The following is a 15,214-nucleotide window of genomic DNA, read 5'->3' as shown; positions in this document are numbered from 1 at the left end:
CAGAGATAAAGAAGCATGGGCCACAGCTTAAGTCAAGGGAATTATATTTGTGTTAATAATAATATTTAAAATTTTTCTCAGTTGTTAATGTCTTATGGTTTTCTGTAACAGCAGTGTCTCTATGAATTAGAGAAGGTAATTCTCTGTAGATATAGATAGATAGATAGTTATATATATATAAATATATATGTCAAACTGCCTTACAGGGTTTCTTTCTTTCTTTTTTTTTTAATTCAGTGTTGTATGTGTAGCAGGCACTTGAGTTTATATGAAGATGTTCGTTTCGGTCAGAGATGGAAGAAAGGAGTTGAGATGAGGAAAAAATGGATGTGAGGCAGGGAGAGAGGAGGCAACGGAGTATAAATGCTTGGCCACCAGTCACACTAGCCGAGAATGTCCAGGTAGATAGGGGTGGCCTTCCCCAAAGCATGGAGGATTTTGTAGATCTCCTTAATATTCAGCCGCTGTTGTGGTTCCCTCTGCCAGCACCCCAGCATGACATCATATACCTCTTTTGGGCAGACTCGGGGTCTCTCCAAGACACGGCCTTGGGTGATGCACTCAATGACCTGAGAGAGCAAGAATAAAGAAATTATATCTAGAAGTTCATTCAAAGCTTATCCTTGATCCCAGGACTCCTACCTAGCAACAGACATCAATTTTACTCATCAGAGCCACACGCAGAGGCTGATGTCTAGATAGGAGGCAGTCCTGGTTTTCTTCTCTGCCTGAGAAGATGCTGCAGGGGTGATGAGCAGTGCAGGTGGATCTCACCGATGCTCTTTGTTCTTTACCTACTGGGCCAGAGCCCATGAACCGTGACCCCACACGGGTACCCTTCCATTTTATTTCACATTTCTGTAGTCCTGGTTACCATGTGGGCTGCCTAAGTAGCATTCCTCTCCCACCTTGTTGTAGCGATTGGGCCTGACCACCCTTCCTCCACCACTTAGCCTCTGTGGTTTTGAAAACCCCTTCTAGAGCTCTGTCTGTCTGCTCCCTGCATACCTGTCTCCTCTTAGTTCCTATTTATTTTCATTTAATTGTGACTATATGTATTATGTGAGTATGCATGTATTTGTGTGGGTTCACATGAGAGGGTAATTGGGCATGTATGTGCATATACATGCAAGGTAGAGGCCCAAAGCTGAAGTTGTGCATTTCCCTTGCTTGGATACCACTGTCTTTCTTGAGGCAGAGTCTCTCCCTAACCCTGGAACTCACCATTTCCAGCCACTCCTCTAGCCAGCTGCCCCTGCCTTCTGCTCAAATTTCAGGCAGCTGCTGTGCCTGCTCAGCTGTGTTGTGTGGGTTCTGTGCATCTGAACTCCAGTGGTCATGCCATTACAACAAGTGCTTCATCCACTGATCCTTCCTTTAGTCACTGGTTCGCATTTATAGCAAGCTCTTCTCCCAGCCACAACCTCTGTGCACATCACCCTATTTGCCTCTGAGCATAGAACTCTTTCTCACCAAAGTCTACGCTCCTATCTGAAATAAATCACCTGACTTACTTAAAAGAAGTACTTACTCAAAAGATTTTTTGTAAAGTATTTTGCTGATATACATTTTAAAAATTCTACTATAAATACAACATTTCTCTCTTTCCTTTCCTTACTCCAAAACTCCCATAGACCCCTCCCCAATCTCCTTCAAATTCATGGCCTCTTCTTTCATTAGTTATTATATTGTTAATATATTATATATGTTATTTAGGAACAGATATATTCCTAAATATAACCTTCTCAGACCATAGAACATCATCTGAATATATGTTTTCGGGGCCTACTATTTGGCAACCAATTAGTGTTCTTCCCTGGGGAAGGTCACCTCTTCTGCTCCCAGATTTCCTCAGTTGCCCATAACTCTTTGGGAGCTGCTGGAGTCACCACTACCTGGGTAGCCAGCCAGTTCAAGTCAGTTAACCTCTAGGATCTCATCACTCTTGTCTGTAAGACTGGGATCTGGCTATCCAGAAAGAACAAATGCAACAAGAAAAAAAAAGTACTGTACTGAAGGGATGGCTGCAAGATACAAGAGACCCAAGTATGTTCTTGGAAGTTCAATTCCAATTATTCACAGACATTTCCTTTTAAATGCTGGGGATTGATCCCAGGGCCTCAAGAGTAGGCAATTTTTGTACTACTTATCCACACTCTGGGTCCAGTTTACTTTCCCATTGGTGTGTAGCTATTCTACACAGGACTATGTTACATAAGGACATTTTAATACAAGTATATTATGTCCTGAGTGTATTCCCACTGTAATACCCTATTTCCCCTGTCTTTTCCTTAATTTTAACACTAGACTTTATTTTTGTAATTAGAAACTGCAGTATTAAGCTTCATTCTGGCATTTTGGTTTTATTTGGTTTTGTTTATTCTCTTCATATCACTTTCTGTCCCTCCCCTTGATGCCACTTTGTACACCTCTGCCACCTCCAGACCACCCTTTCTGCTCTCATGTCTCATGTGTCCTATAGTCCCTCCCTTAGGTTCCTCAGGTGCCTATTTTTGTCTTCCCATCGCCCCTTTCTAATTTCATAACCTAATTCCACCCTCACTGTTAAGTGAACTCATCTGTATAAAGCATTGGTAGCTAGGCTAGAGATCAGCATGGGTGTTTCTCAAACATTAAAAGCAGTGATACCATATGCCCCAGCTGCTCTGTTCCCGGGCATATACCTAAAGGACTTACATCCTACCACAGACACACTTGTGCATCTATGGTTATGGTTGCATTACTCACAACATCAAGGAAATAAACTCTCTGTTTTTAAAAACAAGTTTTGTTTAAAGAAAACTTGAGAAAATTATATATGATTCCCATTGTGACCTGCCATCTGCCTGCTATTAGCATATTACTCACTGCATTTGGTGAATCCATTATTAGCCAAATGTCATAGTTTATCCACATTTCCTTAGTTTTTAGCCTCTTCTCCTTTTGCTAATCCAGAAATCCATCCAGAACACTACATTGTATCAACTCATAACGTCCCCTTGGGCTCTTCTGGGATGCCAGACATTTCTTTACTGAAACTGAAATGTGTGTATTTTTCAAAACTTCATCTAATTTTCAAGTTTTTTTTAACTTATATATAACTTTAACACTGTTCGATTTCAAGCAGGTTACCTCACACTTCAGTTTCCAAATTCGAAGATTGTTGTTACGATAAAAAAGAAAACAAACGTTTTCTATATTCTGGTATCTGAGTAATGTTTGCCTTCTCTTCCTCATTAGCATGTATTTTATTGGGAAAGAATCCCCCTCTTTCTTTCTTTTTCTTTCTTTCTTTTCCTTCCTTCCTTCTTTCTTTCTTTCTTTCTTTCTTCCTTTCTCTCTCTCTCTCTCTCTCTCTCTCTCTCTCTCTCTCTCTCTCTCTTCCTTTCTTCCTCTGTCCCTCTCTTCTGCTTGTCCTCCTTTTCTCCCTGCCTCTCCCCATCTCTGTTTCCCACAGAACAGAGCCTGACCTGGAATGACCTTCACTGTGCCAGTTCCCTTCTGTTCACACTCATCATGGAGTCTGTGATGGCACATTGGGATCATTTCTCTGCCAACCTGGAAAGTCTCCAGATGCTGTGTTTACCATGGTATCTGACCTCTCCCCCATTTTCACCTTTATTCTCTCCACCTTCATGGAGAATGACCTAGTTCAAACTGCAATAGGTGCTGCTTATGCTTAGATCAAAGGCACTCAGTGCCATCTTCTCTAAAGCAGCCCAATCCAGGTTGTAAACTTCCACAGTTAAGCCCATCACCAGTGACTGCCCTCATCTAGCTGCTGCTGTGAATGGAGCAAGGGGAGTAGTTGAAGGAAGAAAGACTGCCTTCAAGTTTAGGGCCCTACTACACCATCTTCAGCATACCTGTCCAGGGGCTTTTCTTTCTTTGGCTATCAAATACCATGGAAGTTGTACCCAGATGGATGTATGCATGTGTGTGTTTACATGCATATAAGTTCACATACATGTATCTTTATGTGTAAATGTTTGTATCCCGTCCACCAGGAAAACAGTACCAATTTAAATAAAACCCACCACAACAAAGAACTTCTATATACACTCTTTCCTTACTCTATAAGTTCACCAAAATCTTTGTTTTACTTTGTAAATTGAGTTGAGGTCCTGTTGAGTACCTGCATAGTAAGATATCACAGATATAAAGAAATGTTTTGTTTTGAGGCAAGGTCTCACATCTTCTAGGCTTTCCTCAAACCTACTTGTATCAAAGGATGACCTTGGACTTCTGATCCCACCACCTCTATCTCCTGTGTGCAGGGATTAAGGGCAGGTGTCACCGTGTCTGATTCATGTGGCACAGGAGATCAAGGGCTATGTGCATGCTAGGCAAGTACTCTACCTACTGAGCCACATGCCCAGCCTTACTTTTTGGTCTTTGAAATGCCATTAAATTTCAGGTCAGGACACAGAAGAGTAGAAATGAACATAGCTTTTAAGTGAAAAATACTTTCAGAAGTATTAAAATGAGATTTCAATACAAAAAGGCCTTGGTGTTTATGATTTCAAAAAGAAGAAGAAGAAAGAAGAAAGAAGAAGAAGAAGAAGAAGAAGAAGAAGAAGAAGAAGAAGAAGAAGAAGAAGAGGAGGAGGAGGAGGAGGAGGAGGAGGAGGAGGAGGAGGAGGAGGAGGAGGAGGAGGAGGAGGAGGAGGAGGAGGAGGAGGAGGAGGAGGAGGAGGAGGAAAAAAAAGATATTTTCTGTAAGTCAGCCGCTGCAGGGACCCTGCCCACACTGTCTGTATACTGTGCTGAATCCCTGGGTCAACATGGCTCTATTCTTCACATGCTTGAATTGTATCTCAGTGTTATTTAGAGATAGAAAACCCCTAAAACCACAATCCAAGCTGTCTCTTTGTCTAGTTCTATAAGACACCCAGTCTCTTCCAAGCCAAGCAACCCCCTTCCTTTGTCCCAAAGAATTATTAAGTTACTCCACCAAAGGTACTTAGGAAAGTGCCTATTGACAATTGTTATTTACTGTTAAAATGCATTATCTGCTATTTTAACTCATTACAACTTAAAAGTATGAAAATATAAGTATCTACTATTATGCTGTAGGTGATTTATTTTATTCTTGGGCACCTACTCATAAATCTGTTAGTCATGTGAACTTGGCCTTTTCAGTCAACTCTGGGATCCATGCATCCCTGTTCCTGTGGTAGTTGAAACCTTTGGGGACCTCCTTTTGTAGACACACTAAGAAGTATGTGTTTCCACAATATGGCACAATAGAAAAACTCACAGTTGCTCTGTTTTCATTTTCTCTCTTAGTGATTGCTTTTTCATGTGTGGCAGAACAAACAGAACCTTGATTGTGTCTCAATTTAGACTTCTGATTTCATGCTCTTTCGACAGGTATATCCATTTTCTGTAGTTTGAACTTTCCTCTGCTAAGATTTTCTTCTTGCTTTTGTCTGCATCCACTCTGCTCCCTCGATAGCCCACCAGTCGGTAAACTGCATGCAATCCCTGTTCTGTAATGTCTATCATCAGCCTTTCCCCTTACCAGATCCTGACCTGTCCCTTTGTTACCTCTGTGTTGGAGAGCTGGAACCATGGTTGCTTCCCATAGGTAAAGATCTCCCAAAGGATAACCCCAAAGCTCCACACATCGCTCTCCGTAGTGAACTTCCGGTACATGATGCTTTCAGGAGGCATCCAGCGGATGGGGAGCATGGTGTGTCCTCCCACCTAAAACGGGAAAAGACAGGACCACACAGAGTTACCAAATAGCCTGATTCAATTAGCACTCTATACCTTTCTTATATAAATGTACCCTCCATGCATTGGATCCTAACATGGCCATGCTTTAGGCAACCTGAATTCATAGGTGAGTGGAGATGCCCACATCAGTGAACATAATACTGAAAGCAGATATAGGTCAGACCCCGGGGGAAGAAGGCAGACTTCTTAACACTGAGCATGAGAACTAAAAGGTGATCTGAAGTGAGAAAAAAGAGCCTGATACTAGAATAAAATCTTAAAACCTTCTTTAAAGAAAACTCCAGGAGGAAGCCCCAAGAATCATGGTGTGAGACTCCAGGTATCAGAGTGTCCACAGACATTGACTTAGACCCCCCTACAAAGGTGATCGAGGCACAAATATACACTGTGGACATCTAATCTGTAGATTATTAATTTCTGCTCTCACTTAAATTTCTCCTCACAACTTGGGATCCGTGGTTCATGTGAACAGGATGGAGACTTCCAGAACCCCCTAAGCCCATGTTTTAAAAAGAAATTTGGTGAAAAAAAAAGAATAATTTTCAAAATGCTTAGTAAGATACATCACAGAGGATATGGTCCTTAAAATTAGCCTCAAGAGACACTATTTGTGTGTTTACCCATGAGAGTCAAGGGTAAGAGAAAGGGACTGAGAAGAGCAAGACATTTGCCATATGACTTAGGGGAAAACACTGCATAAGTATTTAGTATCCAGTGGGTGAGAGATCTTAGCACACATGAAAGTTTACAGCATGTTTCAAAACTCAGCTATGAACTACATCATTACTTAGCAGAACATCAGAAGTTGGACCTTTCAGTTAATAAGTGAAATGTGTTATGAAAGTGCTTGCTGTTGGCTTGAAAAGAAAGGAGTTCGGTTTATGTGTCCCAATAACTGTTAACAGAAACATCTTTCCCTGGTGGACCAGTTGGAAGGACATCAACAAGGAGCATTGGAAAACAGATGGCTAGTAGATGAAAACCTCGTATCTGAAATGATAGATTGTATGTGTCTTATCCACTAGAAACATCTTGGAAGAAACCAATCTTCAGGATTTGTAGAAAAGTCACCCATAACCTGGAACTTCTGAAATCAGCCTCGCTTTGCAGCAGCAGTAAAAACAATGCAAGATGTTCCCACCTGGGAAGCAAAGACTAGGACACCTCACTACACCCAGGCTTTCAAAGAAAACAAGGCAAAAACAAAATCACCAGGAATTGATAAAGGATGATTCTAGAATAATGGGGGGGGGGAGGAATGTTTGAAATGTAATGACTTAAATTCCACAACAATAGAGCAAATAGACCACAACAATGCAATTTAAATCTAAATAATGCTTGCTAATTTGGTGGCTAAAAGTAATACAATAACTAATAAGGGCTTCCTATAAAATAGAAACATAGAGTAAATAATATTACCAATAATGTTAATAGTACTACTGCTGCTACTGCTCACCTAATTATGGGGAATGGAATTTCCACATAATTTTAACCATAAGTGCAGAGAAGAGTAGATACAGATATAATTAAAAGCCCAATAAAGACTTTATCATTAAGAGAGAAAAGCACTTATAGATACCAATCAATTATTGATAATAACAATTTACAATTAAATATGTTTGAGAAAAACTTAAAGCAGCTACTAGAAGAATAAAAAAATACTACATAAACCTTCCTAACCAGTTTCAGGAACACAACATCAAAATTTGTCATCTTGCAAAGAAACACCACAAAGGGGGAGAGTAGCAATAATGAACAAAAACTACAGAATGGAAGTGAAGTCTAAAACTCTATAGACAGTAAATGTAAGTGGATCATTACTACCTCTAACGTGGGAGGAAAATTTTAGGCTAAAAATCAAGGTTCACATTGTTTAGAAAAGCTGTATTTAAAACAAAATTACTGAAAATAAAACAATGAAAGTACAATGAAAGTGAAATATAATCAGCCATTAGTGTGCATATGCACATATACATATGCGCACAGGTAAGCATGTATATTCATACAGATGAATATGTAATAGTGTATGGCCAATTAAATTTCCTCTATTCTTTAGACATTTTATATTCTTTCTTATATGAAGTTGAAAAGCCCTGAATGAGAGCAATTTAATGTAAAAAACAGCTTATGTCATGTTTATTTCTAATGGAATATTATATGTAAACTTAAAAAAGTCTGTCATCATGATAATCATGAACTGGTGTACTCAAGTATGACAATAGCATTTTGTGAAATATACAGAGATTTTACACACATAAAGAACAAAATATTAAGGGAACTGGAATTGTCTTGTAAAACAATCTTGTTTCTAATTCAAATAAAAAAATCTGGAAAAAAAGAACAAAATATTATAAAATTTAGAAACTGATGAAGCCACCACAATGGAAAGCTAATAACCATTAAAATTATTTCTTTTATTTAAAAACTCTAATCACATGTTAAACCTCAAAGGATATCTAAAATTTCAAAGAAAAAATAAGACCATGATATAAAAACAAGAAACATTTCCCATACCAAATAAAGCAAACTATAACAACAAAGGAGTAATCTATTAAAAGTTTCATTGGGAGCAATTAAAATACTATTTGGTGCAAATGATATTTAAAACTATTTTCATAGTATGAACTGAAGTCTTATTCATTAAATCCTATGGAATATAATGGAGGTAATCTTTAGAAAAATATGTAGAATTTAATTAGTTTTAGAATAATTAAAATATAACTAAACTAAAAAAGTACTCAATTTCAAAAGGAAGTAAAAACCTAAAAAAGAGAATAATAAGGAATAAACAATAAAGGCAAAATTTAAAAACAAAGCTGATTTGGTATAAAACAAAGCAATGCTCAAACAAATGAAAAGGACACAACTCTTATTTGATCTACATAATGAATTGCATGTCTTTCAAAGTTATGTAAAATCTTTGGCAAGGTTAATAGGCAATGTAGAAGTGAAAACTGTTAAAATGCTAAAATTAAAACCCATTAATTTTTAAAGACAAGTTCAACAATCGATTTACTGCAAAGTATTAATGAAAATCTGAAAACTAGACAATTTGAGAACAAAATATTAAAATTACAGCAAATAAAATACACATTGTATGAAAATAAAAAGGTTGTCTTGTTTGTGATTTCTGCTAAGGTTTTCTGATATGTATTTTTCCAATCTAAAAAGCATAGACACTGTCTTAAACCATTCACTGTGGCTTTAATTTCTCTAAAAGCGAGATTGGCCTAAGAATACAAAGCCTCAAATATATAAATACAAATAATGAGATTTTTATCTATGTGTACTGAGAAAGCGATCTGTGTTCTAAATAACCTATTATCATATTTAAAAGGTATCACAAGAAGAACAGCCTTAAGAAATCTCCTGTCCCATTGCCTAATTAAAAAGTAAATAAAGAAAAATATTCTTTCAAAAGATACTAAAATTTCCAGTACCGTTTTCTGGTTGAAATCCCTAATCTGTGAGTAAGGAAGAAAAATTCTTTTATTTAACCAGTTAAATATCACAATGCCTGAAAAACCTTAGAAGCACAGAAGGGACATTCTTTCCTTGACTTTGTTCAACTGTCCAGGAAATCCTAGGTAATGTAGCAAAGTAGTTATTTTGTTAAATGGATAAAGCATCAAAATGGCTTCAAAACACACATTTCTTTATGCCTTGATTAGTGCAGCTCTCAGATCTAATCAAAATGTCTTCTTATGCAGCCAATGGTACTTAACACAGAAAGTAACAACTGGTCAACTTGTGGAGAGTAAGTGCCTGTGAAAGCTCAGTCACAAATGGGACATCTGTACCACACCCCTTCCTCAAGGCTCAAGGACCACAAAGAGGAGGGGGAGGAAAGGCTGTAAGAGCCAGAGGGCAGAGATGACCCTGGCAAAACAATGTCTTCCGGACATGACAGAAATAGTGCACTCAGAAACTCAGAGCTGCTGTGGTTGCCTGCACAAGACCAAGCGTCAGCATCCTAGAATGGAGGGGAAGGAGGTCATGAGCCCCAGCCCCTGACTGAGGTGTTTGGAGATTGTATGGTTTTGAGGGGAGAGACAGTCTTCTCCAAAGGTAGGTCAACCACACTCCAGTGGATGGAGACACAACCAGAATGAAGTCAAGTCAAAACCGGTTATTCCATTTTCAAAAGGAGGACAGGAATTTTGGACATTAGGGAGGTGTGGCAGTTCTGGAAGAAGTTACAGGGAAGAGTCAGGCATACATATGACCATAACACATGGTATGAAGAGTTCTCAAAGAATTAATAACATATTTATTTTAAAAAAATATATAATAAATGTTGAAACAGAGAAATCAAAAATGGTTGTTTGGGAATAGTATGTTGTTCAAAACAATTAACTAAAAAGAAATTGAAACTGTTATAGCTCAGTAAGATACCCATATAGAAACACAATAGCTAAACTACACTAACAGTAGCATAATTGAAAATAAAACTGTATAATATCAACAAAATGCTTAAAAATCTGAGACATAACTTGGCTTAAGATGTACAGGTCTATTCTCGTAAGAGAACACAAAAGAGGATCCATATAAATGCAAAGTTTTATCACTCTCTTGAATAAGAAAGTGTGATGGGGTAAGAATCTCATTCATTCTTCAAAAACAAAATAGAGTGCAATATAAATTTAAAACCCCCAACAGAATGGGTTATGGAAACTGGCAAAATGAATTCAAACTTTATCCAGAATACCAATTGCTTAATTAAAGACTTGTTGAACTAGAACAATGATGGGTATTTGTTTTATCAGATAGTAAAACATTTTATTGCACTATGTAATGAACACCCTGTGTTTAGCATAAGGATAGACAATATATTAGTGGGACAAAATAGAAAGCCTGGAACCATGTACAAATACTAGAGTTTAATATATGAAATGATGGGTTAGTAATTAAAGTGTTGGGACAATGAACTATTCATTTAAAAAATACACTTAGATACCTACCTCACACCATATACAAAAATCATTTCCAGATGGATTAAAGAGCTAAACATAAAAAACAAAACAATAAGATATTAGAAGAAAACTTACAAAGGTATTTGTATAACCTCAGGAGTAGAAGACCTTCCTACATGACATACACTTAAAAAGTCATAAAAGATATAATTTATAGACACAATTTTGTAAAATTAAATAGCAAAGACAAAATTCATAATTAAAAGACAAATGACAGAAATATCTGCAACATATGCAACAGACAAATTATTATATCATTATTATTACTAATAATTTTTTTGTAAAATGGTCTTGCTAAGCAGCCCCAGGCTGGCCTGAAAGTTTCTGTGTAAACCAGGCTTGCCTCAAGCTGACAGACGTCCTTCTGCCACTGCCTCTCCAGTGTTGGGACAAACAAGGAATTAAAATCCACATGTTCATGTTCACACCAGTTAGATAAGCAAATCAACAGACAGATGAGTAAAGACTAAGAGCAGACAAGCCACAAAATAGCTACAAATGGCCACAAACAAATGAAGGGATGCCAAGTAAAAGAGCATAGACATGTATTTTAATGACACTTGATAAAATGGGAAAGGAAAGGTTGCTACCGGATGCTGGAGAAGGTGTGAGACCTGATGCTCTGATGCCAATGGTGAGACTGGAATCTGTTTCTGAAGGAACAGTCTTTGCTTTATCCACCCACACTCAATTGAAAGAGCCCTAGAATTCATTGATTTCACTGCAGAAGTGGTAGAAAACTATTGTCTTGTGTCTTAGCAAAATTATTTGGTTCAAGACCATTCTTTGTTGTTTCTAAAGGCATGAATATGATGGTTAAAATAGAATGTAAAACTGCTATGTGTGCTAATATGTAAGTTTGTCCAGGACAATTAAATGTAGTACATGAAAATGAAACTCACTGAAAAACACTTTGTCATTCTCATTTCATGTAAAAATGGAAATATATAAACATAGGCAAGTACATACTAATAGTGTGTGACTTTGTGAATGATAAGAAGGGGTCCAGAAAGCAACCAAACTAGTAGTTTCCTCTAGAGATGGAAATAAGAAAGTTTCAGATTTTATTGTATGTATTTCTATACTGTTTGAAATTTTACAATGATCAGGTACCACATTTTGAGATTGCAACATAAAATTAAATACAAACATTTGAATACACACACAGAAACCAGCAGATATAAGTACACATAAAAATAGCAGTTTTGTAAAAACAAATGTTTGTGGTAGAATATGCTAGAATGGTTTGATTCATCTGGTTTCTTGCCTGAAAACAAACAGAAATCAGTGATGTACTGATACATCATTCTGGGTGTATAATTTTAAATAATTGAACCCTCCATTTGATGCTAGTCTGTGTCTCAGTTGGTGGGGTTTTTTTATGTACAATACAGAGAAATTTTTAAGTTGAAATCTCTGTGTTCAGAAAAGGAGAAATTCAGGAGTACTAGGTGCAAACTGTGACAAGCCTAAGTGTTTGACCAGACATTGTCAGAAGAACATTAACTGGTCACAGGACCAGTTAATTGAGTAGCAGCACCAAGGTGGGTGATATTTATACTACATTCCTTCAGGTGTAAGGTTTCTAACATGGCAAAACCAGCAAAAGTCAGAAGTCAAGAAACACTAAATATTGGTGTGATTTTTAATTTTTGATTTTTTTATGAACTTGGGTTTCTAAACTTCAAAATATGAATTAAAAAACAAGGCTGTCTCAAAATCATGGATACAAAATCCTACCGGGTATCACTAAGTGCAGAGATGTACACACATAGTACAATAATTGTTCACTGTGTACATCTTCACATACTCCTGAACAACATAAAAATCTATCTTCCTACAGTCACTTTGTTGCCCATAAGAACCCATATTTATTTCCTTCCAGCATGACTGGGAAAAGTAGTGGCCTAATAACTCATAATTATAAACACTGATTGACAAATATCTCTACCCTAGAACTTACCCAGACGTAAGCTATCAGGAAGCCATTGTCTCAAGGATAAGAGCAATACTAATTAATGAATAATGATGTCACATATTCTCTTATTTCATCCTGTCTCCATTCCTGTGCAGCAGGTGCCTCTATTTGCGCCCACCTTTCAGATGAAACTAGGAAGACTTGCCCAAGCTTTGCATGAGTAATAACAGCTTGTGATTAGAGCTCTCTAAAGGATATCTTAAGGATCTTGAGACTAACCTTGAAAATGGGCAACATAAACTAATAAGATCCAGGAAAGATGCCGAAGAATGATGCTAGAAAAATCTAGGAAAATAAAACTTGGAATTAATTGCTCTAGGAAAAGAAGCCCCTTTCTGCTTTAGGACATCTTCTCCTGCCCCATTACTGCCTTCCTCTGTCCTCTCATGCATACCATCATGACAAAGTTGGGAATTAGGAAACCTGGAAGGAGGAATTGCTCAAGAGAGGCTTTGATCATTGGGTTTAGATGTCATTCTACTTAAATTAGGTGGACATAGGATCCCAAGACCTGTTCTTTCGTTTCTGTCACTGAACCTGTGCAGGATTCATCAGGGTCTTTGCTTCTTAGACCATCGTGTATGTTGACTTAAGAATATGAAACTGCTTTATTAAGTCTATTTCTCATTAAAACCATCATTCTAGACATATGAGGATCGATATAAAACAGCATGAGTCACAGTATATCCATAAAATTCTCTTTAAACCCAGAGACCGTAAGGAATTTGAAGGATTCCAGAATCCTAGTAAGGAAACCAGGTAGGTGAAAAAAATGAAGCTTCAGATATCCACCCCAAAATTATTCATCAGCTGAGGAGTTATAAGAAAAGTCATCAGCTGTTCCCCAACCTACACAAAGGAAGTAAACTTCCTCTGGGCCTTCTGTCCAAGCAGCTTTGTGGTGACACTGTTCTTTGCAGTGGAGTCCACTTGACCCACTGCCCACTAAAATGGTGCTAAAGGGTCTCACAATGTTATTCCCACATAAGTAAGACCATGCAAAAAAGTACAAGAACCCAGATAAATTTAAATTTAAAACAACTAAGTTATAGCCATGAATACTACACAGGACACATTAGTAACTAAGAATTTGGGTTTTGTCTGAAGTTCCACCATAACAAGGTATCTTGTGTTTTTATTTTCTAAAGCTTACCACTCAAGATTCTAGATCCAGCCAGGCGTTGATGGCACATGCCTTTAATCCCAGCATTTGGGAGGCAGAGGCAGGCGGCAGGCAGATCTCTGTGAGTTCGAGGCCAGCCTGGTCTACAGAGCGAGTGCCAGGATAGGCTCCAAAGCTACACAGAGAAACCCTGTCTCGAAAAACCAAAAAAAAAAAAAAAAAAAAAAAAAAAGATTCTAGATCCACATGGGAATGTCAACTGTATCTCACAGCCCCTTTCCTTTTTCCTCCTTCTTCTGTCTGATCTCCCCCTTGCTCTAAAGGATGCAAATGAGTTCACTGTTCTCTGTACCACAAAGTTCCTGCTCTGTCCTCCAATGCTCTCCCAGTGTGTTCTGCCTGTTTCTCACTGACAGTGAGTGTAGCCCAGAGCAGAAAGACCTGGTAGCTAAGATTTTCCTCCATGAACAGAACTCTGTTTTCTTCTAACTACAGATCCTTAGGAAATTATTTGTCTTTCCTGAGCTTCAGCCTCCTTATTAAAAATAGGCCTCATAACTCCAATCACCTCTCAGGAGTGTCTGCCACACTTGTAAAAATGCAGAAACCTGGGATTTTCCCCAAATCCAGTGTATTACACAAGACTCATTGAACTGTGTCAATTCTCCCACATCTGTGAATAAAAGTTATGACACACACACAATGTTCATACATTGCCATATCACAAGTACCACATGCTAATGGGTTTTACCACTGGAGTTCCTCTTTCCATATAGTCTATAGCTGGTTTCATTCTGCAGGGGCCAGACGTTGATTAGCTTCAAAATAAACCATCTTAACATTGTGACTGAGTTGTTACTTATAAAATGTAAAATATTTTCTATGTTGTCTTTTACAGATGAACTCTGAGAAGCACTGAGTTGGGCTCAAAGGGATAGGCAGACTGGAAGCTACCCTTGTTTGAATAACAAAGATTGAGATGATGGCTCTTTTCTAATATGTTCAAGTATTGCCAAAACACCATTAATTCCTTAGCATCAAATACCACTCAGTGTTTTGTGCACACACGTGCATGATGTGTGCAAGAGAGAGTGCTCTTTTAAATTCTGATTAATTTAGCAACTTTTCTTGATATTTTATCCTATATATAGCTACCTTTGCTCTCATCTTCTTGGGTCATTTTAGCCACAACATTTCTCATATTCTAGATTAGTTCATTGTATTCCCATGGGTCACTTCACGTGCTCCTAGATCTTCTATATTTCTAAAACCTGATTGTAACTGACCATGTGCTGTGGTGTTCAGAGCCAAGTTCATAAATGCTGTCGTGTGCTTCCTCTGAAACACGATGGGAGGATGGGAGGTAAAGTTTGTCTCTTTTATATGATCAGTGGATTC

At 37.8% G+C, this 15,214-nt stretch overlaps 1 protein-coding gene across 4 annotated transcripts in view; it reads right to left on the bottom strand.

Annotated features, from left to right (window-relative positions):
* Positions 1-383: 383 nt before the first annotated feature.
* Positions 384-15,214, bottom strand: part of Ntrk3 (neurotrophic receptor tyrosine kinase 3) — a 368,787-nt gene continuing 353,956 nt past the window's right edge. For 2 of the 4 annotated variants that reach the window (XM_035441374.1, XM_035441375.1), the window contains 3 exons: positions 10,704-10,745; positions 5,551-5,709; positions 384-569 (listed from right to left, as the gene is read on the bottom strand). In XM_035441374.1, the coding sequence (XP_035297265.1) occupies positions 384-569; positions 5,551-5,709; positions 10,704-10,745 (387 nt within the window). The remainder of the gene's footprint in view (positions 570-5,550; positions 5,710-10,703; positions 10,746-15,214) is intronic. The other 2 variants (XM_027408171.2, XM_035441376.1) reach the window with 1 other exon arrangement.

This window comes from Cricetulus griseus, chromosome 3 (assembly GCF_003668045.3).
Source record: "Cricetulus griseus strain 17A/GY chromosome 3, alternate assembly CriGri-PICRH-1.0, whole genome shotgun sequence".
NCBI classification, from domain to species: domain Eukaryota; kingdom Metazoa; phylum Chordata; class Mammalia; order Rodentia; family Cricetidae; genus Cricetulus; species Cricetulus griseus.
Note: the sequence above shows the minus strand (reverse complement) of the source record. Positions and strands in the feature narration are given on the sequence as shown.